This window comes from Polyodon spathula, chromosome 23 (genome assembly GCF_017654505.1).
Source record: "Polyodon spathula isolate WHYD16114869_AA chromosome 23, ASM1765450v1, whole genome shotgun sequence".
NCBI lineage: Eukaryota > Metazoa > Chordata > Actinopteri > Acipenseriformes > Polyodontidae > Polyodon > Polyodon spathula.
In genome coordinates this window covers 9,537,365-9,565,331 of record NC_054556.1, presented here as the reverse complement: position 1 = coordinate 9,565,331, position 27,967 = coordinate 9,537,365, and the positions used below count along the sequence as shown (strand labels likewise).

General features: G+C 37.3%; 1 protein-coding gene across 2 annotated transcripts in view; it reads left to right on the top strand.

Moving 5' to 3' along the window:
* Positions 1 to 6,476, top strand: part of LOC121298060 (macrophage-stimulating protein receptor-like) — a 28,691-nt gene extending 22,215 nt beyond the window's left edge. For both annotated transcript variants that reach the window (XM_041224826.1, XM_041224827.1), the window contains 7 exons: positions 393 to 602; positions 2,149 to 2,229; positions 2,967 to 3,148; positions 3,323 to 3,432; positions 3,561 to 3,726; positions 4,553 to 4,689; positions 5,272 to 6,476. In XM_041224826.1, the coding sequence (XP_041080760.1) occupies positions 393 to 602; positions 2,149 to 2,229; positions 2,967 to 3,148; positions 3,323 to 3,432; positions 3,561 to 3,726; positions 4,553 to 4,689; positions 5,272 to 5,476 (1,091 nt within the window). In that variant the 3' untranslated portion in view covers positions 5,477 to 6,476. The remainder of the gene's footprint in view (positions 1 to 392; positions 603 to 2,148; positions 2,230 to 2,966; positions 3,149 to 3,322; positions 3,433 to 3,560; positions 3,727 to 4,552; positions 4,690 to 5,271) is intronic.
* The last annotated feature ends 21,491 nt before the right edge of the window (positions 6,477 to 27,967 follow it).

Here is a 27,967-nt window from a genome sequence, read left to right as displayed (position 1 = left end):
TGCACTCTATTCAGATAGAACATAGCTATAAAACAAGTCATTCTCATGTGTTAGCAGAGTTAATTCAAAATGAAATTCCTTAATACCTGCCAGTCTGTATTCTGTAGTTTAGCCAACTTAAGAATTCTGTTACTGATTCCACAACAGCACTAGGACTGTGGGTCCAAACTCTTCTGAGATAACTTAGTCCAGGAATTTATGTTTCAACAAGACATACTGGGGGCTCCATAGTGGCACATCCAGTAAAGACGCTCCGCGTGGAGTGCAGGATTCGCCCTATACCCGAATACTAGGGGGCGGCGCACAATCGGCCGAGCACCGCCCGGGTAGGGAGGGCTTAGGTTGGCAGGGCAATCTAACACTAGCTGTGATCTCGTTTTGCCTACCTTCAGAAGCATCATCCACTCCCAACACTGGCTCGTCTGGGATAATCTTCCGGAGCCCACTATACGCTGGCAGCGATAGCGGGTCGCTCGTCACCCTCCTGGCTCCTGAAAAGATCTCCATCACCAGCTTACGACCAGAGCTGCTGGAGGAGGTGAAGGATGTGCTGATTCCAGCTGAGAAGCTGAAGGTGCATCGAGACCGGGTCATTGGCAAAGGTGGGCAACAACAAAAAAAAAAAACCTGCTTTACTAGATGACTGACAGCTTCCTCATAGTTCTAGGGCTGGATTTAATCAAAATAATATAAGATGAACAAAAGACAAGCTCATAAGTATAAATCGCTATGCTTGTTCTTCATATTTTACTACTATGAGACAATTCCAATAAGGAAAGTCTGCTATTTGTACAGTAATATGTATCCCTGCACAGTTTGCAGCACTACGTCATAGGCTAGAAGTTTAGATATAGAAGCAAAGTGTAGTAGTGTAGTGTAGGGAGTGGTTAACATGTAGAAAACAGAAAGTACTGATTAGAGGAAAAACCTCAGAATGGAGTGTGGTAACCAGTGGAGTACCACAGGGGTCAGTATTAGGTCCTCTGCTATTCCTAATCTACATTAATGATTTAGATTCTGGTATAGTAAGCAAACTTGTTAAATTTGCAGATGACACAAAAGTAGGAGGAGTGGCAAACACTGTTGCAGCAGCAAAGGTCATTCAAAATGATCTAGACAAGATTCAGAACTGGGCAGACACATGGCAAATGACATTTAATAAAGTGTAAGGTACTGCACGCAGGAAATAAAATTGTACGTTATAAATATCATATGGGAGATACTGAAATTGGAGAAGGAATCTATGAAAAAGACCTAGGAGTTTTTGTTGACTCAGAAATGTCTTCATCTAGACAATGTGGGGAAGCTATAAAAAAGGCTAACAAGATGCTCGGATACATTGTGAAAAGTGTTGAATTTAAATCAAGGGAAGTAACGTTAAAACTGTACAATGCACTAGTAAGACCTCATCTTGAATATTGTGTGCAGTTCTGGTCACCTCGTTATAAAAAAGATACTGCTGCTCTAGAAAGAGTGTAAAGAAGAGCGACCAGAATTATTCCGGGCTTAAAAGGCATGTCATATGCAGACAGGCTAAAAGAATTGAATCTGTTCAGTCTTGAATAAAGAAGACTATGTGGCGACCTAATTCAAGCATTCAAAATTCTAAAAGGTATTGACAGTATCGACCCAAGGGACTTTTTCAGCCTGAAAAAAGAAACAAGGACCAGGGGTCACAAATGGAGATTAGACAAAGGGGCATTCAGAACAGAAAATAGGAGGCACTTTTTTACACCGAGAATCGTGAGGGTCTGGAATCAACTCCCCAGTAATGTTGTTGAAGCTGACACCCTGGGATCCTTCAAGAAGCTGCTTGATGAGATTCTGGGATCAATAAGCTACTAACAACCAAACGAGCAAGATGGGCCGAATGGCCTCCTCTTGTTTGTAAACTTTCTTATGTTCTTATGTTCTTATGTTCTTCTTATGTTCTTAAAGTATGGGGAAAAGAATAGTGAAAACATAATTAAGGATAAGCATGCATGTTATCAACATTGTCAAATGTCTAACAGGTGTACCCAAATAGAAAACAAAATACTAGTGCTATAAAATATCTGCTGTAAAGTATTATAAAGAAAATAGCAATGCTGCAGAATGAACAGGGGTAATTAAGAGCTGGTTCCAATAATGTTTCTCATGTCATTTCAGGTCATTTTGGGATAGTTTACCATGGCTATTATGTGGACCCCACTTATAGAGAAATCCACTGTGCTGTCAAGTCACTGAACAGTGAGTATCCCTGTTTTTTTCGGTACCTGTGCTACTTAGGGCTAGAAGGAAATAAACAAACAAATCCTTCCTGATGTGTGATCATGTTCTGCAATCAAAGGGGTGTGAGATCAGACTGGCAGCAGACAGATCTGAGCTTGCAGAGGGGAGGTCAGGAGTTAATTAAACCAGGAGAGATACAGGGATGGCATTGTTACAGTTGGAAAAGTCTACATTTTCTTCAGTTTTTGAAAAAGCTTTGAAAGGTACAATACCGTAGAACAGCCCTCACCTCAAAGGTGGTCAGCACCTATTATGCAGCTTAAACGTGGCAGTAGCCTTAACTAGACATCTCACACCTGCCCTATTGATATGTGACATTTCCAGGTGGTAAACTTTGCTTTCTAATTCAGTGCAATAACTCTATTGGCTTCAACTTTGGCACATGGCTGTGTTTTATAATTTCATCTGCCACCTTTCATATTTATTGTCCAATAAAAACTGAACCATTTTGTTTTAACCTCTTACCACAGGTCAGAAACCATTACCAATACATACGTCTTACACTTTACAACTACAGCTTACCGTTTTATGTTTTTAAACCATTTAATCAAGTATAACAGTACAAGACAATGTAATAGTAAATGTGTAATACATTGAGAAAAAAAAGATGGTGATGTAAAAGTATTAGAAATGAAAAGCTCCAATAAACTGTGAGTTTAAGTAAGGTAACTGAGAGCCCTGTGTTGATGTTGCAGGGATCACAGATGTGGAGGAGGTGGAACAGTTCCTAAAGGAGGGAATTTTGATGAAGGGCTTCCACCACAGCAACGTGCTGTCCCTGCTGGGGATCCTGCTGCCCAATGAGGGGCTCCCCCTGGTGGTGCTGCCCTACATGAAGCACGGAGACCTCCGCCACTTCATTCGCTCTGAGGACAGGGTAAGACACACGGATACCACTTAGAGGTGGAGGACCAGTAAACGTTAACAAAAAATATACACAGCATAATTCAAACGTTCTCTCTTAACACTCCTAGCTATCTGACTTAAACATTACTCTCTCTCTCTCTCTCTCTCTCTCTCTCTCTCTCTGTCTCTCTCTCTCTCACTGCAGAACCCCACAGTGAAGGACCTGATTGGCTTTGGGCTTCAGGTTGCCCAGGGAATGTTGTATCTGGTACAGAAGAAGTTTGTGCACAGGGACCTGGCCGCCAGAAACTGCATGTGAGTGGTCAATCGCTGCTATCGCCATTGTTAGTTCTGTTATTTTTGGTATTGAACATTATATAACTGTCTGGGAAATTCTCCCCAGTAATACCATTGCACAACCTGATGGTTTATTTCATTGACAGGCTGGACGAGTCCTATTCTGTGAAGGTAGCTGATTTCGGCATGGCGAGGGACGTGTTTGATAAGGAGTATTACAGCATCCAGGATCACAGGAAAGCCAAACTGCCAGTGAAATGGATGGCGATTGAGAGTCTGCAGACACAAAAATTCACCACCAAGTCAGATGTGGTAAGTTCACTGCTCAAGCTTGCAACCATTCTTTATGAACTGTACAAACTCATTACTTATTCTTTCTGTCTAGTGTGCTGTATGTATGCTTATCCTTATCAGTTTAATAAATCACCCAGGGTATGTGAATATAGTGTTAATTGGCTATTTGTTTGTATTATTTACTTATATATCAGGAATTCTTGGTGCTGTTTTTATTTTTCCAGGAAGTACAATTTTGAGTTCCAGTAATGCTTAAAAAGACTGCAATAATTGTTCAAAACACTATTGGTAGGCTATAATAATAAATATCAAAGCAATTATGGTTATGTTCAAAGAAGATTTTGTGAGATAGCAGGTGCAGCAGCTACAAGTCATCATTGATTTTATAGCGATGAATGATACCGCAGTCACAATGGAACAGTATCAGTGTTAATTGTTGTAAGTGCTTATGTGGTATTGTATCAGTGGGGAAAAAAAAGCTCTTGTTCTTTTCAAAAGGCAGACAGTGGTAGACAAGTTTTCATGGCCTTATCAGTTTTGAGAAAAACCACAGCTCATATTCATTGAGATTCGATAGGAAATAGAAGTGTAGCTCATGTGTACATTTCAATTCCTGCCACTTTTATTTTTAGATTGTGCAGTAGAAAACTGTTGTAAGACATGGCATTTTATTTACTTGGGTGATATTTCTGAAATTAAACCTCACATTTCATATATTCTAAAATGGCCCTTGAGTTGAAGTCCTTAAAATGTGTCACCTAAAGGTTATGTTAAGTAAGACGAAGTGGAGAGCTGCTGCATTACCATTGTGATGCAATGACTGAAGCCTGCTCTTCCACCCTAGTGGTCGTTCGGGGTGCTGATGTGGGAGCTGCTGACCAGAGGAGCGAGTCCCTACCCTGAGGTGGATCCCTATGACATCACCCACTATCTTCTGAAGGGCAGGAGGCTGCCTCAGCCACAGTACTGCCCCGACCCACTGTGAGTGCACTTCATTACCATGGATACATGTTACGGCGTTATGCTATGCTATCTAATTTTATATAATTTGCTTTGTTATTTCTACAAATGTTGGGGATTTTAATAAAAATAGTTACTATATTATTGTGTGTATATGTTTAAAATGCAGATTAGTTTACATGTCAGCCTTTTCCGCGATTTAAAAAAAAATATATATATATATATATATATATATATATATATATATATATATATATATATATATATATAAAATCATACGTGAATAACTACATCTGTTGTGATGTTGTGATGTTGATCAAGTTTGTATCGTTGCAAAAGTTACAGCACTTGTTTATTCCCCTCTGCTGAAATGTTTGATTTTACTTATATCCAGAGAACCACTTGTGCAGTTTTGAAGAAACGTGATTAGGCACACAGTTTATATATGGTAGGAATAAAATCCATGTAAAATAAGAATTACAAGAAAATGATTGTATCCCTGGATGATGTGACATTAATTTAACCACAGGAGTGAAGCTCAAGTCTGTTTCTCTGAGGTGCAATTATTTCCATATCAATGTCGCTGTTCTTCCCCGTCTTCAGATTCGCTATCATGCTGCAGTGCTGGAACCCAGAGACAGATCAGCGTCCCTCCTTCTCGGAGCTGGTCTACGAGATCAAGGAGATCCTGTCAAGCTTAGCGGGCGAGCACTACATCAGTCTCAAAGTGACCTATGTCAACCTGGACCAGCCCAGGCCCTACCCTGCTGAGGCCGAGTCTGCAGATGAGATGGATTCTACTTACTGAGAACCAGTCCAGTCCCATCCTGCCCTGGTAAGCCAGGCTCTGATGCTGTGAGATTCAAAAAACAGCAACTGGAATACAGCCTTTAATTAGTCAACATGTTGGACCCACATCCATATATAAAAAAGGAGACAAAACCAGGAGATTCATTTCTGACTTTTGATGGAGCAGGATTTGGATCTAAGTCTAAGAAAGATTAGAAACCAGGAACTGGATTATAAACTGCACTGATGTTACCGTCAATATGTGGGATAAATTAGGATAGTAAGAATGTGCTCCAAATGGGAACTGGAAACAAGAGTATCTGTGGAACTGGGTCCCATTCAATGTGACAGAGACCTAAATCCTTTGTTGGGAATTTGCGACTGTGGACTGTCCTTGCACTGACTGGTGTTTTAAAGCAATGCACAAACCTGACAGTCCTGATTATGTGGTGGGAAGACATTTTTAATTTTTTTTTCTCAGTGGAGCAAGGGTGTGAGGTGAGGTTGTGGGAAAACCTCATCTAGCTGTATACTGTATATACAAAAAAAAAAAAGGCTCGAAGACCTAAAACTGGTACGTGCTGTGAGCCGGAGTCAAATCTGTGCAATGTAAATAAGTAACAATGAATGTCCTCAGAGATACGGTACACTGTATATTGGCTGTAAATTTTGAGTGAACCATTTTATGAAAGTATTATTTTTTATTTTAAAAATGTGTGATTTTAAGTTGTGATATGATTTTTTTTTTTTTTGGATAAATTTAAACCACTGGAATTTATTTTCTTTCATTTTTTGGGAGGGTGGGTCACAGTACTGAATGCTGCAACCCGACTGTATTGAGTCACCATATTCATTCTGCATGACTGATGAATAGGTGAATAGGTAAATCTCATATGTGTTATAAAAGCTGTTAGCTTGCTCCAAATCTCAATGGGTTTTACATACTGTTGGAAAACATGGATCGAGAATTGATTAGCAGTTTGCTACACATGTGGACTGGCAGAGCTATACTGGTGTTCTTTTCTGAAAAGAGACTAATATTGCAGATAGCAGACTGTTTGGTTCAAATTGCATGTACTGCTAACCATTGATAGAGACGTTGCGTCTACAAGCTCTTGCCCAACATTGACTGCAAGCTAACGAGATAACAATGCTGTGGACTAGAAGGGGACAGGCTCTAAAGACTTCAGAGAGATCGAACGAGATAATGCCACTAGGATCAAAGGGGGTCGCAAGAAGATAACAAAAGGCAGATATATGAACCTTTTGTCTCCAGGAGTGTGAAGAATACACTGAGTTCAGAGGTTGTCACACTAGACTACTCACACAATAAATTAAATTACCTTGACCATTGGTTAAGTGTCAGAGAAAGGGGAGGTGGACCATCTATACAGAAGGGTATTTAATGTCATGCAAACATTGTAATGATGAGTATTCTGTTTGTCCTGTACCTGGGACCAGACTCCCTGCATATTTCAATAAACCTGGCAACTGACTGAAGAAAAGGACTCTGTGCATTTTCTTGAATCTGCTTACTCACCATCTATTTTGTTAAGTTAATTCACATACAGTAACTGCCTTGTAAGGAAGCATTCAACAGTAACAGTACATACTGAATTTTGACAGTACATGGGAGTACGCTAGGTCTTTTTTTTTTAAAGCAGCAATACGTTTGTTAAAGATGTTAAACAAAGAGACCAAAGACATACTACAAAGTGAGGCTGCAACAGAGTGGGCAGATAAATTTATATATATTATATATAAAAAAATATATATATATATATATATATATATATATATATATATATATATATATATATATAAGAATTTATATTAATTATGCCAGCCAATGGCTCCTAAATAGTTAACCACGTTAAATACATTTGCTGGAACAAAAAGCTGAAAATAGATTTAAACACCTCAGGGCTGTAATAGGGTGTGTTAGAATTCAGTTGACAAGGTCGTTTTTTAAAGCCTATGCAGAAGTCTGCGTGTCGTGGTTTTCTCGTTTCCTGTTGTATTATTCCTTCGACAGCAGTGCTGTATTTGGGAGCGGTGGGACGGGAGTAGCTGCAGGCAGCCCATAGCCACTCCTCATGGTTCCCTGATCAGCAGTTTGGGCTCAGACAGTGAAGGACATACAGTATCCCAAGGTCCTGGTTATTTTCCACTCTCATCTGATAGACAGACTTGAGAGTCAGAGCTCTTTACTGATAGGAAACCATATTGTTAAGGCTGCTGCAATGTTATCATCATTGCCAATTTAGGATGAGAGGAAGGAGTATTTTGCAGATTGTAATATTACAAAAAAAAAAGACAAAAAATACAGACTATTATTGTGTGCTATTTCAAGAGAAACAACAGCAGATTTAAGCCTCCAAAGTTCACTACGCCCCTGTCATTACAATGTGTAGAATCCAAGCTTCCTGTGCTCTTAGGTAGCAGGGATTGAGGAAACTTCATTTCATTTATACAAAGCTGTTACACCTGTCTCAAATACATATTAGAATCTGAAGTAGCCACTAAATCCCAACTGTAATTCACCACTCTCATTAAAATAACTTGCAGTTGCATGTCTTGCCAGTGCTCTGCTAACCTATGAATTATTAAGTATTCTAATCCTGCATTTCCTGGTAATTACAAGCAGGCACTCTGGTAACGTCTTCGCATCAAGAATTTAATGAAGTTTAGCTTTGGCTTTGCTTTCAGATCTCAAGAACCCTATTTAAGAGCCACTTGACGTCAGTGCCCACTTAGAAGACTGCAGGAGCTGGGATTTTAATTAGCAGATTCTTAGCCCTTTATTGAATTGCACTAAATTCTGACTCGGGGAGGCACTTTTTTTTTTTTTTAAAAAAAGGCTCTTGCAGCCTTCATCTACAGTGGTTGTTTTTGCATGTAGTTTCACAGAATTCCCACAAGGAGCACAGTAACTTCCAGTAATGCCTCCGAGGGCTGTGTTCACACTGCTCACAAATCACTCTCCATTCATATTTCAATAAAACTCTCCCTGGTAGTAAAAATGTTGTAGTTGACACCTTGTGGCTTATCCTTGTATGTCTATAGATCACTACAGCGTTGGAGAGTGATCAATCATTATTTACCCTACTGTTTACTGTTACAGCCTGCCATTCGTTACTCTATGGCATTTTGCATGTCCATTAAACAATACAGTTTTTATTATACATGAATCTTTAGGCTAATCCCTCAACTGACATTATCTTTGACAGGGAGGTGCAAACTTTGGGTTCCATTATTAGAGTAAGGCTATACTTCACCTGAATCACCACAAGATGGCCCTCATCAAGCACCAAGCTTCTTACTCCACTGTGCTAAAGAAAATGACACCGGTTACAAAACTAGACAGAAAGAAATTAGAAAGGTTCATTTAAGAACTCCACAAGAGCTTCTTTCTTACCTGTACTAGTTTTGTAACAGTACTGATGTGTTTTCTTTTCACAGCAAAATGTGCAAATAATTGCACACTGGAGGATACAACTTTGTTTAAACAGGGACCATTTAGTCACTTTGTGGGCAACACCTGTCAGGGATGAAAGTCATTAGAGATGCATTCATTTCTTACGGCCTGAGAAATAACGAGAAGTGAATTACATTTCATCTTCCTGGCACAGCAGTCATGTTTGCAAAGACACAAGAGAAAACATTGGGGGGAATAAAACCACATGATTCTGAGATGAAGGTATGTTTTTTTGTTTGTTTTTTAGAAAGAGAATGAAAGCAAAATACCTTGAGAAAAAGCCTTATATTTTTGCTCAAACTCTCATGGATTTTTAAAAAGAGACCTGGAGCACGAGATGGATTTTTTTTTTTTTATTTACAGACTTCTCAAACATACAGTATTGTACTTGCTCAACATCACCCCCTTATGTGAAAGTCAGGACAAGACCAGCTGTGTTCACTGCAGTGGTGTTGCCATGAGTGGGCCTGGGTGGGCCACTTTGGTGTCCCCTATCTCTAAGAAGTGTATTAAGCATTTAGTCCACATAAGGGTCCTGTGCTTTCATTCTGCTCTCTGAGTATTCTGGAAAACAAGTTCATGCACACAAATATTCATTTACATTAGAACTAAAAGAATACTGTATATTGGCAACAGCAACAGTTATACATTCCACTTTCGACTATATTTATACCCCTGAGACCCAACAAAACGTGTGTTTGTGGACACTTCTGTGGTGTGAGAACAGGAGAAATAAGTTACATATATACTGTATATACACACTGTATTTTAAAATAACTAATTAATTGTTGTATCTTTTGCCCTTGGCAAATTGAAAACTATTATGTAATTAGAAAGCTATGACTGCAACAGAATACATTATGAATTACAGGATACTTTTTTAATTAGAAACATGAAACAAAGGCCCTGTATAGTGGACAAAGTCAATGCACAAGGTCTCAGAAGGCTAATATAGGTATAATAAGTGTGTAATATAAGAATATATAAAAGATAAAAATGGTTCATTGCTGCCAATGCAGAGAATTACATTACATAGATAGACATCAATTAATAATTAATACGCAGAAGCAAGGGTTTAAGACACTTGTGGTTTGGAGATGACTTCATTTCATCAGGCAACTGGAGAGAGCATCCTGACTAGTCCACTTAGTGAATGTGATTTTCTACGACGTGAATCTAAATGGATTATTGCAAGATGTCAAAGGGTTCTGAAAGAACAGTTGCTGGGGGGCAGTGCTGTACAGCACAAACATCTACAAATCACGGTTAGCCAACAGTACAGATTCACTGACTAATCCTGTTTGTGGTGAAAAAGGCTTTATAGAAAAAAAACAAAATACGTGTTAATAGCGACAATGGCACAGGACCTTGGCTTGCTGTTAGTAGACCTGCTCTTAATGGATTATTGTTGTGTAACCTCTTGCTGCCTGTTGCAAGCCACCTAAGTTGTTGATCACACAATTCGATGTCTTAATTTAACTGCAGTGTTTTTGTACAGTACAGTAATCCCCTTAATATTGTTGTTCTAAAACCTTAGACAGTGTGAAAGATTTTTTGGACTGGCTGGCATTTTGCTTGAAATCGTAAATCCAACCATCTCCATACAAAGTCAGTAGTTTCCTGGTCGTTTGGATTGAATAGCTTCTAAATATCTTCTGTAGTTGTAGTTATTTTCTGATAGATTTTCTAGTTTTGCAGATGAAGAAATGGCTACAGATTCACATTGAATTCAAGTGGACCACAAAAGGAATAACATCTGTTCATGTGAATTGGCAGCGATATTTGTAACCAAATTGGTTAAGAGATATTTGGTTAATAAGTACATTTGTTACACATTCATGTATATTCATTTGCATGAATGAGAACCATAGGACAGCATGCATTATGAATGTCAGAAGAATCCTATTTTTTTGTTTGTTTGAATACAAAAGTACAAGTCATCTTGAGTAAATGTTTCATTATAATACCAGGTAAAACTATTAAATACAGTTTCTATTTTTAATGGAGACTGGGTGGGCCAGAAAGGCTTGCAAGCTGTAGCAATTCATAAAACAAGAAAATAAAAACCCTAATACCTTATATGCAAACAAAAAATAAAAGAAACACAATATCGAACCATCAACAGCCCATCACCACGGGAAAGGAGAGAAAGAGAACAAAACCTAAAGCATTTCCATTTTAAGAGGGTACTATTCTGACACAAATGTCAGATTAAAGAATACAGCTTCAATCAAACCAATGCTTTGAAAGTGGCTTTGATTGAAAGGCTGATAGCAGTTTTTTTTTTACATAGCAAGAGGCACATGCTGTAAATATAGTAACACTCCAGAATTGAGAGAGTAGGGTCCATTGGTCGTGGTAAACCAGCACAGAATGAAAATACAGTGTATACTTTCTGCTTTACACTTAGCAAAAGATTCCACATATGACAACAATACTGCTGTAAGAGTCAAATAGCTTATTCTAGTACTTATTAGTAATGTTATAAATCTGTTTTGACAACCTTTGTCTTTACAAATACATTTAGAAATATTTATTAGGGTTTGTTTATTGTATAGTACTTAGCGGGATCATTTATTTGTATTTATTTTGTGCAGTGTGATTACTTGGAACCTTGAAATCACTACATATACAGTATATATAGCTCTATATTTGAAATGCTCAGTTTGATTATTGCTTAACTGCTGAAAACTGCTTACCAATCAGGAGAGCTGAAGATCAATGGTCGATGGACAGCCCATCCTGTCATTGCTGAGTGCCTGGCCAGCAGTGGTTAATGAAGCTTGATAAGGCAAAATAGCTAATGCAGCATGCCATGTGGGCCTCCAGTCAAGATAGGCCAATACAGCTCAAGCAAGACTCAAATTCTGCTGAAATTACTTACCCTGCACTGCAAACAGTAGTACTTTTACAAGGTGAGCCACTGGGGAACCTTAAATCACCTCAAAATGAGAATGGCGCAAACATCCTTCCCTGAAGGTAACAGTTACTAATGTAATTGTTATCTTTAAATAACCTAGCAAAGTAATTCCTGTAAATGTTGCCTAATATCATTCATCATCCATTCTAATGGGTCACGTTTTTCAATAAAAAGAAAAAAGAATCAGGGGCTGGTTATACAGAAAGAATAGCCAGTATGGGAGGACTCCCAGAAAGCAAACCCTACATCCTTTGGTAGTTCTTCTCTGTAATCAATTGTTGCTTTTCATTTGACTTAAATCTTTACAATGTCTCTCATTTACATGGCATTTATGATAGATGGGCATTTTCCACTGTTAGCAGAAGTAACACCTCATGAATCAGCATACATTTCTTAACCCTTTGCCTTTTATTGGAGCAGCTTCAGCTTGCCATGTAGTTAGAGCAATGAACCTCCAACAACATACAAATCCTGCTGTTAGCTCTCCTATTCAGGCTTGTTAAACATGGTCAAAAAACATGGTCACCGTTGCTTAGAGACATACAAAGAGTATTTTACTCCCATTTAAGGTAATATTGGCTACCAGTACCACTGAATTAAAAGCTATTTTTAATAAGCAGGCATGCATCTCTGTTATTTATATGATAATCCGCAGGACAAAATTTAAAAGTACTGGCATTTATAGCACCTATGACACTGAACATTTGGAATTAACGTCAAAACATCATATATTCTGACAAAAGGGACTGTCACTCATTTATCAAGTGATTAATGTTAGTTCAATCCATCTTCTCATGCAAGAGTGAAATATGTTTTATTCCAATTACAAAGCAAATCTCAAAGGCTACTGGGTAAAGTGTTGTCACCAACATCAAAGTGTTTATGTTCTTGGAGTATTGATGATTTAAGATAATTATAGTACTAGTCTGTGTCGAGCGCTCTGTCATGTGAAACAACATCCCGAAAGTAGTAGTCAAAAACAGAGAGTCAAAAACAATAGCTACTGCAAAATGTAAAATGTGTCCTCGACTGAGGATATCTCATCATATCTATAATGTGTACCTCATTCAGTAATGTATAATCTGTAATGTATAATCTGCATAGAAAGTAAGACAAATGAAGTGGGAAGCTGTATTATATCTGAACAGGAGGTGTTATCAGTATGACAATGCCTCTGGCCACAAGGGTAAAAATGATTGAACTTCTTCATTAACTTCTTGTTGTTTTTCCAAGTCTCTAAACCCCTGCCCATAATGCTGTTCAGAAGCTTAGGACTGAGATAACCTTTCATTAAGGAGACTCATTGCCTCCTATTTAGATTCAATAGTGCTAATTAATCAATTGAAAGGCAAATCTCCAAATGAGTAAAAGAAAATAAATAATCTACAGAAGAGTACAATTAAGGGATATCATTGACAGCACTGCCAAGTTGACAGAGAAAATGATGTAGATTCGAATGTTAATTACTCACAGCGGGCAGAAGTTTGGCAGCCTTGTGCCACATCACTCTGCAGTGTCAGAGCGACTCAGCAGAACAGTGTTATGATTTGTTATAACACTTATTTGGTCAGATTCCCTGTAGACTAAGACCTTTTTTATGGACCCAGTGAAATAAGATCTGAAATGAGTGATCTGTTCCAGAATTGTTTTTGCACTTAGCTTAGCCTTCACAGGGGGAAAAAAAAAAAAAAAGTTAAAGTGATTCATTATTTAAGCAGTGGTCCGTGACACAGACGAGGTTACCAGAAATTTTGTTAATTATTAACTCTATCCCGAATCCAATAATTGATGCAGTTGCTGCTCTATGCAGGAATGCAATTAATAAACTAATTCCGTAAATCTGTAGAGGATTGTCAATAAGCTTTCCTTAATGTGTTACAGGTGGGTCAGCATGCACCATCACACTGAATGGTCAAAGGCCTCAGTCAGTGGCAAACCAATGGCAGCTTTCCATAATGATATAATTAGAAGCCATTCACTGAGGCTCTTCCCCAGTTACCTCCTAACCTGGACCATCTTTACCACTTTACTGGGGGCATTTTGTGATGATGGGGGCTGGTTTTGGATCACTTTTTGGATGAAATAAAGTACTGTAACGTGTCAGATGGCAAGGTTTTTCTTCTTTTTCTTCTTCTGTTATGTGAGAGAATTTCTGCCAATGTTAGAACCACCTCAAAGGACAGTAAAAGTTATATTCAGATGGGCAAGTACTCTTTTCGTTTTATTTTGAAGAGATATATATGCTACAACAGTGATCTTCAAAGCTGTTCCCGTGCGAGACCAGAGTTTTTGAGCGACATCATTTGGAACACTGCAGTAGTAGAGGAACTAGTCATTACAATCTACTCTATGCTCTCTGCTTTTGTGGCATGAGATAAACCTGTAGTGTAACATTGTTTTGTTTTAGGTAGTTAAAAGTAGAGTGAAAATTGCGCGGTTTACCTAATCATTAGCATTGACTTATTCCAAGTACCAGGTTTTTAAGGTTAAATATTAGGCTAACAAAAAGGACTGCTAACAATTTTTCCCTTAGCATGGTGAATACAACAACAAATGTAGTGGACTGGATTCAGGTTAAAAGAAAAACCGTTAGAGTTTGGTGCACATGGAAGTCTAGTGTAGTCAAGGCTAGCAGTAGGAATAGCAGAGGCAGGAGACTGCAGTTTCAAAGTGCAAGTTGACACACTATTTCAAAAACCAAAGAAACAAAATAAACAAATGACCAACAACCTCCTGCTCCAAGTCTCTTTTTTTTAGATAGCTCTTTGTTCAGCTGAGTTCCAGCGCTTTTAAAGTATGTGGCCAGGTGACAGTGATCATCAATTAATCAATTAGCACCTGGCCACATTCCAGACAGGTTTTTAGCAGGAAGGGCATTCTAACCCCACCCCAGCCCTTATATATATATATATATATATATATATATATATATATATATATATATATATTTTTTTTTTTTTTTTAAAAAAAAAAAAAAAAAAATAAAATAAACAATTTATATGTGCAGCGCCTCTACCTTGCCACATTGAAAGAACCCATGACCTATATGTCAATAAAGATCCAAAGAATACGCTGTAATTATAATGCCATCTACTCATTCTTCTTTTTTTTTAAATCAGGCAAGTTAACAAGCATATCATATCTCATTGAATATTTTAAAAAACATAAAACCTGCTGAAAGATGCTGGTAAAATCTTACAAAAAAAAAAAAATGAAAATAACTTAAATTCGTTTTGAGTTTGTCTGGCTGTCACACATCAGAAAATATTAATGTACTCCTGAATCAACATACTTGAAATAACCAGAGCAGCTTCCAACTATTTATAATAAACTAGTGAGTCACTAACTGCATAGTTATTGGAAGTGCTTCCCAACTTACACACACTATTGTCCTCTCACATATTATCAAAATCATTACATTTGATTAGCAGTGTCTTGCAAGTTTTAGTCATTACATTTTTTTAGCTATCACTCTATTTCTGTATTGTAAAAATATAATAATAGAAATGATGAAATCACATTCAAGACATGAAATACTGTAACAAACATAACACAAAATGATGCTGGCTGGGTATTATGAATGAAGTAAGCAGAAATGAATGCTGAACAGGTCAATAATGCAAGCGTGGGAATAATACTGAAGGGAATAGATTATGTGAACTGTGGCTCAATGAATGCTGAATTTATTAAAGCGCAGCAAGGCTGACATGGACTATACAAAACAAAACCACTGCACAGTTACTCATGGCTACTAGCTTTACTAAACAACTCCCAATACTTCCTCCCCAAAGGCAGGGGTGAAATTATCACAAAAAAGTGCAGGTAACCCTATGCGCAGCCAGGTGTAAACATTTTTAAAAAATGAGACAGTTTCAGTGACAATGAATAAATACTTTTATGAATACAAAATAACTAATAAAATGTAACCACTTCACCAAAAACTAAGACGCTGAAAATACTGAAAGCTGTGTACCCTCTGTATGTATCACTCAATAATATAACACTTAAGTTAAACCTTAAATTATAAGTATTAAGAAATATTACACTATGCACTAACTGCTGTAGAGAGGGAGTTTTGTTTCACGATATCATAAAAAAGGGATGAAGTTTAAAAAAAAAAAGCTGCTATGAAAACATGATACAAAAAGGTCTAAGTCAAACAATGTACAATAGGGGCTAAAATGCCCCTCTAATTTTTAATGTACCTGGCACTACTCTTAAAAAACACTGATGTACTTGACTTGGCTGTTTTAATCTCCATAGTTTTCTCTGAAATCCTCTCCATACTTTCCAGACCCTGGGTTCTCATCTGCAGCAGGACCTGGTCATGCTACAATGATAGCCTTGGATTAAAACATATATCCCTGTTATTTCTTTTATCTTTATCCTACAGTAATATAATACGTGCGCTTCTATGTTGTGTTTATGTGTAGATTAATTACCATGATCTATTCCAGAAAGATGAGTGTATTTCAGATAGAAACAGTATACAAGTACACATGACAAAGTGGCAAAAGACACATTTTCATAAAGCAGTTACTGTGGTTTACCTATGCCTTTTTTTTAGCTGTTCACACAAGTGGAAACTGAAATGCAACTTAAATAAACCTTGCTGTTTTGGGTTTCGTTTATTATAGTTAGGGTTGCCAACTGGGTCCATAATTCCGGGACACTTTAAAACAGGTCAGGTTTTTTTTAACTCACCTCTAAACTACAAATGAATTGGTTTTAAATCAACAAGTGAAGTGGTTGTGAATTGCGCGAGTGGCTTCATTAAATGTGTTGAATTGTTTAATTGCAGTGGTTATTTTATGAGGACAGCATCATAACAACATGTATTAAAATCGTATTACTGGTAATGGAAAAGATCAGCGTTACCCTGGCCCCTATATGTAATCCCGCATGACATCTAGGTCAACGGTCGCAGCTGCCTTATTACTTGCAGCTGCCCCTCGTTCACCTTTCAGGTCAATACGGTCTTACAACAGAGCCTCGCTTCTTTCCAGGCTGACCGATTTCCCGATCCTGGAAACAAACTGTCAGGCCAGCCCTTCCAGATACTTCTCCTCCAGTTCTTTAGCGCCCTCATAGGTCGGGAGGAAGATTTATCACCAGAACTCGTATTTCTGTCACACCTTGTGATAAAGGTTATGTAATATTTCTTCCTGCTTCACAAAGTCTCACCCCAATCTGACAAATACAGCAAGCAGACTGTGTTGCCCGATGGTTAAAGTTAAGGGCTTGTAACCTGGAGGTCCCGGGTTCAAATCCTGGCTCACTCACTGACGCACTGTCTGACCCTGAGCAAGTCACGTAACCTCCTTGTGCTCCGTCTTTCAAGTGAGACGTTGTTGTAAGTGACTCTGAAACTGATGCATAGTTCACACACCCAAGTCTCTGTAAGTCGCCTTGGATAAAGGTGTCTGCTAAATAATAAATCAGCAAGCTGTAGAGGTCTGATTGATGAAAACAATCCTTACAGGAAGTTATTCCCATCCCCAGATAGGCATGTGCTTTTGGTAAACAATTAAATTCCTTTAGTGACAGTTCATTCTCTCTTCACATGTTCAGTAAAACCAATTAATTTGCATTTAGAGAGGTAAGTTAAAAACCTGGCCTGTCTTAAAGTGTCCCAGATGTATGGGGCCACTTGGCAATTCTAATTATAGTCCCCATAAGACAAAATACTAGGATCACAACAAAACAAAACTTTGAACCTATACTTGACATTTAAATTGCAAGTTGGGTCAGTGTCTGAAAAACGTGAAGCACACCTGCATCTATATCCCTGCATTTTGTTGATCCTTTTTTTTAATGTTAATCCCTACCGTCTCGCACATCACGTGCCATTTTAGAACCTTTTTTGCACAAATTCTGAAATGGAAATCTGTGCAAGGCAAAACGAGCTGTGATAATTATTGTTTTTTTTATATTTATCAACTATATAATATATGATGCATATTTTTGCCTGCAAATTTATGTGCAACAATGTTTATTCCAATATTCAGACTGTTTCTCTGCACGTCATAATAATTACTTTATGCCGCTGTTTTCACATCGCACTGCTAAAGTCTTCTCTCTTTCATCAACCAATAAGCACTGAGACAAAGCCAAATGGGTGGAGATTTGTGACACATGCCAAAATGAAATCTGATCAGAATGAAAGCTCGGCCAATCAACATCCCATGATTTTACTGACTTTAATGGTGTCCAATATCAGCTAACACAAACAAGAAGAAGCATGAACTGTGCTGAATGAAAGTGCATTTAAGAAACGTTGTGCTAGTGGACTCTGTGAGTGGACCACGTTGGATAAGTCCCAGTACCCAGTACCAGCATAAAATAAGTCCCGGTACAGAGTAAATCTCCACGTCTGTCATTAACGCTTAGATCAGAATGCATTATTATAATACCAGCTTGCTACCTCAAAGGATCTTTAACAGAACCATCAGGAGAACACAGGACCACTTGCAACAGCAACACATTCTTTTCCAGTGTATGCTATACAAAGAAGCTTCTTTTGCTTTACTAAAGTTATTACATATTACACAATGTGACAGGCATTAAATTCAGTAGGACATTTACTGTAGCTTTATTCTTTATCAGGCTGGCTGCTGTCAAGGGCTGTAAGCTTGGTCTACACCTATATAGTACTAGTGCCTGGCAGCACTCATCAGAACTTTAATGCTCAACTTATTATTACATGAAACCCTTAATGGAACAGCATCTATTCAGGAATATAAATCCCAATGAATATTTACATCTCTACATTAAAATATAAAGAAGGCATTACATTTTCAGCAGCATCCATGCTCTCAACGCATCACACAGGATCTGCTCTGCTTTTGCCTCAGTTATTTTTCTTGTAATTAAATGCAGTGATATTAACTGTTTGTTTTCCTCGATAACACTGCCTGCTTTAGTGGCTGGTATTTTTCTCTCCAACATGGGACGAGGTTGGTGCTTCTACAACGCATATAAAATTAACTACTGTACAGTAGTGGAGTCTAGGAACGGGTTATTGAAAGGATTAAAGGCTTTAATATTTTATTAAGCTACATTGTCTCATGATAATGTTTAATTGCATACAACAAACATTACTTATATGTGTCTGATTTATTCCTTTTTTGTACCCTTCAGTGAATTGTACTCCATAAGGAAAACTGACTTTGTTTATATTTGTCACAGATGGCTTTGTGTGGCGTGTGGGTGGTGACGTCAGGTTCAGGAAGCAGTAGTCAAAGCAAAGTATGGCAGGGTAAAACTGAAACACAACAGCACTCAGTATATTTATTAAATAATAAAACAAAATAAAGATTTATACAAAACACTAAAACAAAAGGCCACAAGGGCCAAACAAACAAACAAACACTAAACAAGTAGTATGCTGATTGCAAAACCAGCATACATAGCAATTGTTTCTTTCTATTGTCCACTGACTTACATCTCTCCTGGGACACTCTCCATCTAATAAGTCTGGAGTGTGTCTTTTTATAATCTGTGGCTGGAGCCTTAATGACCTAATTTGATACAATAATTACCTTAAGGCTCCAGCCACATTCCCACGAGGGTACTAGGGAAGGGGCTTTAACCCCACCCCCACCGACTACACACTATAAGACCGGCTTTTTCGCCGGTCTTCAATATTAAATAATAAAAGACGGAGGGTGATCCACACATAAACACAATAATAATAACAAATGAATTCATACATAAATAATAACACAAGGGTTGGGCTCCCCCTCACAACTTTCTTTAAATGTATTTTAGATGTAGAGAAACAATTGAAAATCTCCCCCATTGAAACCTGACAAAAGCTTTGTCATTACAAGGCTCAAATAGTCTTATTCCTGGTACTACAGGAGGTTAGAAATTGCATCTTTAAGATCTTTTATAGGTCAGGAAGCAACACATTTTACCAAATGGTGTTTTTACACTGGTACCAATAACATTTTACAGGAAATCCAATGACACTACACTCTGCGAAGAGAAACAACTGATGGAAACACTTATTAGAAAGTAGAAAGGCTGAGTTGTTGTGTTCTGTGTCACTTTTCACATGCTAAATTATAGAAGGAGACTTTATTCGACTAAAAACATAAGTGTAAAATAGTTTTGAGTAAAGAGGTTGAAATTAATGCTCCCTGAGGCAAGATACTTGACACATTTGTTCATCATACTGATTCATAGCGACATATTCACTTTCATAAGCTGAGGCAGGCAAACAGTATGAAGTGAAAATGCATTTGGATAACAAGTCTTCCCCTGTGCTGAATTACAGGATCCAGGGAGGCAAACTATTTACTGTCCTGGTCAAAAGTAATTTTCTGGATCAGAAAACCTCTAGCTGTAAAGCTGTCACTTTGGTTAATTTTGTGTGAGCTGATGCAATAAATAGAAACCCTTGGATCTCACAGTTGCCTGTGTGTGACTCGATTGAAATTATAATTTACACTATAGTTCATTTTTTATTTGGGTGGAGGGTTCTTAACAGACTACGGGAATAGTGAGTACATCTCTTAAAAAAGGGGAATCTGTCGAGATTCCCGCAATCGCACAGTGAAATGCAAGCCCTGTTTTAGACATTAATTTAAAGTAGGCTATACTGACACAAATACAGGATATTATTTAGTAAACTGAAAAGTCAAGTGGGCAGATACATTACTCAGGCAGTTGTTTCTCATTTGGTGAGCTATTGTGTTTTTGCTTTCGATGGTGTCCCCTAGCCTATGCTCAACGTTGGATCAATGACCATTTTGACCTTGATAAACCCACACCAAACCCACATTGAACAGTCCTGTTGTTCAACATCGCAATGTAATTTCATTCAAAATTCAACACTGAAACAATGTTGAGTGTCTACTGGGTTTAATTACTTACATACATTATACCAGAAACAGAACTCTGAAACTGCCATTCCTTAGGTCTGGATGCAAACATGTTATGGCCCTGTTAAAGAAAGAGTAATTATCAAGTCACCTATTTTGCTGGTGACAGGTACCAGAGGCTCAACAAAATTAGTATGCTGCACTGCTGTGAGAGAGAGAGAGAGAGAGAGAGAGAGAGAGAGAGAGAGAGAGAGAGAGAGAGAGAGAGAGAGAGAGAGAGAGAGACATAATCGATTTAGAGTTTGCTTATTTGTGCAGTTCAGTGCTATAAGACTCTGCTCCACTAAATCGTAATGACCTGGACTTAAGAGGAAATGTAGTGGGAAATGAAAAATCAATAGTCGAGAGCGACTTGAGTTTTTCTGGGATATTCAATGAGGAAGAACTTATACAAACTTTAAGAGAATTGACTCTTCAACAATATTTTTGCATTTTGGTTCTAATTCACAAAACTTAACCTCACACTTTATTTAAAATCTGTTTTTTAAAGGGTGATTTCATATGGTTAGTAAATATCAAAGCTACCTTAATATCTTTTTCTTCTTTAGATTAATTGTTTAGACTGTTCATTGACTGTTTTATTCATCACTTACTGGTGACTTTTGAAAACCTTTTGTTGAAAGTTTAAAAGAAAGTTAAAGAAAGCTCACCAGGGTGCAACTATTAACCTGGGTGCCCAGTTCCTTTTACAAAGATTTCATAGTGAATATTTTACAATAGCACTCACTCTTGTATCCTAAATCACTGCCACAATACTGTAGGCTATATAAGGTTATAATTCAGGGTTGGCAATGGAATGTGAAACAAGCAATGTGATTGGTCGAGCAAGGTTCCAGCTGTCCATATATTGGATGGATATGGACAGTTGGAGCCTTGTCACATATTCAAAATCACTGTGCTGCCTTTTTATTTACAGTTACAGATGTACAGTAAAGCTATAAAACTCAGTGGCCAATTACTAGCAAAAAGAAAATCCCAAAAGTAGTAAGCAGACATGTCGATTTGGATGAAGAACAATTAAATGAACTGGAAATAGCAAAACAGAAAAAGCATACCAAAAAATAAATACAATTAAAAATTGCTGTCTTTGAACTTGCTCACCCCTGACTTTGTCACTTTAAATAATGTATTTTTTGTGGTTTGTAAACGCTACAGAAAAATGCAAAAAGACACATCTGCACATTATCCACCACTCTCCGATACAGACCTTGAAAAATTATTGAAATCTGAGACATTGTTTCATTTATTTTTATTCCTCCCTTCTGTTCTGCCCAAACAGTGTCTCCACACTGTTGTCAAACAGGTCCCTTGTCCACACTGTTGTATCTTTACAACATAGAAAAGTTTCCGTTAACATGTATTATAGTTTTTTCATTTCTACATGAAAGAAAACGTTTAACTTTATGTGTATTAAACGTTATCGAATTGACTAATACACATTTATTTTCAATATATAATGATTATAATTTTACCACATTCCTATATATTAAAATATATCCTATATTAATTATATATATAAATATAGTATATAATATATATATATACATAAAATATATATATATATATATGTATGTATGCTTTTTTTCAAATCCACTGTTTTACCTGTATTATAAATGCAATAGGGCCCTTCGGAGTGTCCGTATAGTCGATTATACAAACTTCCCGATGGTCTTGTGTCGTACAACACTCCGAGGCGTCTGAATATTCAATGTATACGGATACCATGTCAGGCCTTATTGCATACGTATGCCATCATAGGAATACATTAATAAATAAACACTAGAAAAAGACAAGATACTGAAAAGGTTAAAGTCTGTTTCCAACAGTGTTGCGATAATATTGTGTACTGGTGTTGTACTGTCTTGCTTTGACTTATTATGCAGTTACAGTGTGACTTACTTTAATGAAGGAGACCACTAAGTAAGTGTTTGAGTTAACCAAACTGTGTTTATTAATGAACAGAGCCTGTCACTTCCTAGCTTAACTTGACCATCTGTAGCCCCCCGCCTACTTTCTTATGTCATCATTATGCATCTGTAGTAACCTGAGACTACAAGTGTTACTCTCCCTATTGCAGAGGATCACCATTCAAGCACACTAGTTTTTGTGCAGCCTCTGGATTGGCATCTGCATGTCATTAAAAACCTTAACCATGGTTTCAAAGCCAATGGTGATGCAGTATGGCAGCCTTGCATGGTTCACAGTTGCATTGGAAACCTGAATGACCCTGTCAAGCCACAGCATGCTTTTTACTTTGAAGTTAGCATTTCTGTAATTGCTGTTCTTAAGAGAAGAGGGGAGGAAAACATTTCACTCTTTGATTTCTCCTGGCAGCTGCAGTGTCCTTAAGAATCTACTTTGTCAGACAGTGTATGGAAACAACACAGTCTTGTGAAAATAAACTGTACGCGAAGGAATTTGTGTTATGTGCATTCTTATTGCCAAAAACAAAGTTCAGTCTACAAGTTCCTGTTATAAATAAAACATCTCAATGCATAAATAATTGTGGTAATTAATTTAAGTGTTACCGTGAAGTACCATAACTGACAGTTACCAGTAACAATTTACAGAGTTTTACAATAGTAAAAGCATTAGAGGTATGATAAACAACTAATGATAAATTATATGGTAAAGCATTACAAAAAAAACATGGTTAAACATTGTAAAGTGTGGTTTCATTTCAAAATTATTGCACAAATATACAATTGTAAAGTTTTAACCATTTCATATTAACCAGCAATGGCAACAAATACAGCACATAGGTCCTAAAACTGGTCTGTACTGGTATATTATATTGTGGTACAGTACCATTAGTATGAAAATGTTACCAGAGTAGTTTCATGTCACCAATGGCTCATGCAGAACTATTGAATTGCTATTGTTGTGCCAACTTTTTCGCAATGAAGATCCTTTGTTAAGAGGCAGTAGAAATGCGCAGTAGAAATGCTACAAGTCTTTTGTTTAAACACTGAGAAAGAGTTTTAGTATTACTGCATTTCTTTACCATTCAATCGTTTTATAGTTCTGCATTAGCACGCACGGTGCTGTACTTTCCAAGAGATGCCTCCCTAACAGCTGTAGAAACAAACCAAACAGGGAACACTTTGCAAACAAGTAGTCCTGCACTTGTCTTCTCGTCAGAATGCACCGATCACCTCCTCTCTGCAAGTGGGCTTCTTTCAGTCAATCAATGTGTCTGTGCCCTTTGAAGTGGAGCCTGTTTCTATATTGAGAGATGATTCGCCTGCACTGGAGACTAAGAACCTCCACAGAGCAGCACTCAAGTGCTTTCAGAGACCTGCCTATTAATGACTAACACAGTGCCAGAGCTTGATTAACTTTGGAACAACTTGTTTCAGGAAGAATAACCCTCTCTCCTCTGTCTCAAAAAAGAAGAAGAAGAATGTGCAAATGTATTTTTTTCTTCATTCTGAGATATTGTGAAATACTGGGTATACCTTCAGTTGCCGTTTTGCCAAAGTCTTTAGAAGTGCCCGCTGCCATTTTTCAAGATTTCTTTTTAGTGCTCCACTTTTCATACCACACTTTGGTAGACAAGATTAATCAATTCAGTCTTTTTTAATTGATCAAAGCCCACAGATGTGACTAATCTATTAATCATTAATCAATTAAAAATCCCTAATGAAGATGCGACAAACATGGCTGGCATGGCTTTTATTTTGCGAGCCTCAATTAAACAGTGAGAGATTAACTGTCTTGGTGCCTTATTTGGAGACCAATATTTATTTACTATATTACTACTTCAGTTTTATTTGAAGACTTTTGTAAAGAGTTCACAATGAAGTGTTCTCAATACATTGATTATTGTCAATTATTACCTGATATTTAATTTGGAAATTGGTACCTGAATGCATCTCTAGTAAACACAGTATTTGGAATATGGTAAATGCAATTATACTGTATTGTGAATGCAGTATTGCTCCACATTTTTTAAAAAAATAAATAAAAGTATTTATATAGCATATGGGCAAAATACATTTTTTCTATTTTGAGATCCCATAAATATTTTATGATTGCAATTATCTTTCCAGTACAACCCCCTGGAGACCCAAAAGCTGTTTTTGTTGAGTTAAAATATATGTAAATGCTTGAAGTACTCTACAAAAGCACTCCTTCTGAATATGTCAGCTCCCGAATGTGTGCTCTGGGTGTTGTCTGGGTGTTACATTATTTGCAGATCATTAGCTTCAGGGTCCCCAGTCAGAATACACTGACAGCTGTGGAAGTGAAACAGCACACCTTGTCCTCCCAGGTGACAGCCCTACACAAAGCTCCTCTACTCCCCTACTCCCTTCCACATACCCACTGTGTCTGCTCTGCTACATAAAAGCTCTCACGAGAGGCATAACGCAGTGTTGTTTCCAAACAGAAAAAAAAAACATGTATTTTAAACAGTTTGAAACAGCTGCCATAACGCTGTCAATAGGGGGTAGGGGCACCATAGTCTTCAATAGGTTTAAATTCCTCTGGAGGTACAGGGTGATCACCACCTCTAGTTCTATCAGGAATTGCTTAAAAGTATTTTTCCCAGAATGGTCATCACTTTTTAACTGTTCATTGTAAAATAAATTATTTGTTCAGTCTTGCCAACCAAGCACTTGCTATCATCCCTCCATCGAAGTCTGCAAAATCTGATGCCCGGCCCATTGTGACTTGTGACAGGGATTACATCTGCATGACAAATGCATGTGACCGACAGACTGTTTACACAAAAAGTGCTATTACACCAAAACGTGGACAAAACGACAAGTCCTGATTGCATTTCACTGTAATGGTTGACATGTCACAGTTCAGAAAGGCTTCTCTAGGTAGAAATTGCAGCAATTAGCAACCGAAATTGAAGAGCGAAATTAAAAAATCATTAAAAACAATAGCTGAGAGTTGCTTTTTAGAGGCTGTCTTATCTGATATGCACGTTGACTTGATGGTTGTTAAAAGTGTGAGTGAATGGAGAGGGTTAAATCAATGAAAGAAAACCTCAATAAACTAGGCTTAAATTATTCAGTATTCATTTAAACAAAAGTCAGTATGTTGTATCTGTCATTCAGAAGGGGACACCCAGACAGCCTCTGACGAACCTGCTGCAGGTTTTGGAAAGCTGTGAATCCATCCTGCTTTCAGAATCACACTTGCTGTCTAGTCTATCATTTATACATTTAGGTAGCATACTGTATTTCATAATCTCTTACCTCTAATGCACTCAGTCCAACTTTCCAAATATGAACAAGGAAGATATTGAGAGAATCATGTACTTTTATAATAAATAAAAAAAACTATTCACTAAGTGAAGTGGTAACAAAATTAGGGTTAGGGTTAGGTTTGTCTCTGCTTCACTCAGGCAATCTTGTCCCTGTTACCTAAAACAAGTAGAACTTCCAATAATTTCTGTAGTTTCTCTCTGATATCACTTCAAGTCACTTGCAGGCTGGAAAATGGAGCTGCAAAGCAATGCATGGTCTATTTTTAATGCAGTATTATAGTTAAGAGATACAAGAAAGCTAGAATCTGTTTTTCTTTCTATTACCTGCCTGCTGTTGGAGAGACAAACCAAATCTCTGGAAGCTTTCTTATTTATTTATTTATTTGTTTGTTTTCCCAAAAGTAGTAAGACTACACCCATAGCTTTGATCAAGTTTAGATGTTAGATAGGAATGAACACTTTAATAGGTAAACAGACAAGAGCACTGTTTAAACCACAAATCCAAATCACTTTTCTGGATGATTTTCGGCCATTTATGATGTTTATAGGAGTTACGTGGTTTTGAGTTAATTTCCTAAAACACCAACTGCAATTTCAAGCAGGTACACATTTAGAAGAAAAAGGCAGTGGAATGTTGAGTAATAATTTAAAGCAGATTATTTTCACATAAAATCAGCAGTTCTGTTTTGTGTTAATGAAAATAGTGTTGAGTGGTTCAGGGTACTTATATTAATTCAGATTTTAGGTACAAAATGTTACTGGTCAGGACATGCATTAATCAGCAACCATAGAAATGCAGTTGCTAGTTTCAATTTAACACAGCTATTTCTATTTTTTATTTTACTCTATTTGATATGACAACCGTCTTATCTGTAATAAAACTCTGTTAGTAGATAGGCATTGACATTTGCGTGTCAAATTGCATTCTCTATGTGGAAAAATGGTTAAGGCAGCTGTGCAGACAGCCATCCTCGGAAGATCTTGATGTTTGGGGTGCCATCATTCAGTGTTCTGGCTTACTGTGATGAGGACTGTGAATTACGAGTAACTGACTGCAGTTGAATGCACGGACAAAACGTCCCCTTCACAACGCTGCATATGAAAAAAAATATATAATAATTTATAGTACTGACCTTAATGGTCTGTTAAAAAAAACAAAACAGATACTGTGTATTTACTCATTCTTAACCAAGTCGGGAATTAAAGGACCAATAAAACTGAAGTGACTTCAGTCATACAACCAATAGTAAAACACTGACGTGACAATAGATCATTGCATACTATGGAAGGATACGACTTTGTCCCAGTTTAAACTGAATGGTGCACTACCTTTATTTAAAAATATTGTCTTTGAATTCTTCCAAGTTCTTCTTAGTTTTGTTGATCGTATATTAATATTTTCTATCCTTACAGTTGCCACTTACTCGCTTTCATATTTCAGTTCCCCGCTCATAGTGGACTGCTAATTGGGAAGGGGGGTATAAATTAAAGAATTAGTGCTACTGGTAATGTGATAAATGCACCTGAATTGACTTTGGGTCTATGACAGGATGAAGGCTTTGAGTAGAGAAACACTGATATTTTATAAAGGATATTTACCTACAGTAAATAGAAAGAGTTAAATTAGTCTCCTCAAGGCCTCTTGGCTCATTTCACCTTGAAGCTGTCTGGTGGGTGGTATGTGTCTTTATGTGTGCAGTCCTTTTTCAAAACACCCTTGGAAGGAAGACTGATTGTAACAAGGGCTCTGAGTAAGCAGTGCTCAAGGTTTTTTTTTTTTTTTCTGAATTAAAATATCACATGTCGTCTCAAAAAAAAGTAAGAAAAAAATCCTTTACTCTCCTACTTTCCCAATGTGATTTGTCATGTCTGGTGAGAGACACAAAGAAAGAAAGAAAGAAAGAAAGAAAGAAAGAAAGAAAGAAAGAAAGAAAGAAAGAAAGAAGTCTGCATGTAACTTAATTTTAGTTTTTTTTTTTCAATAAAATGACAATCCTTTCGGC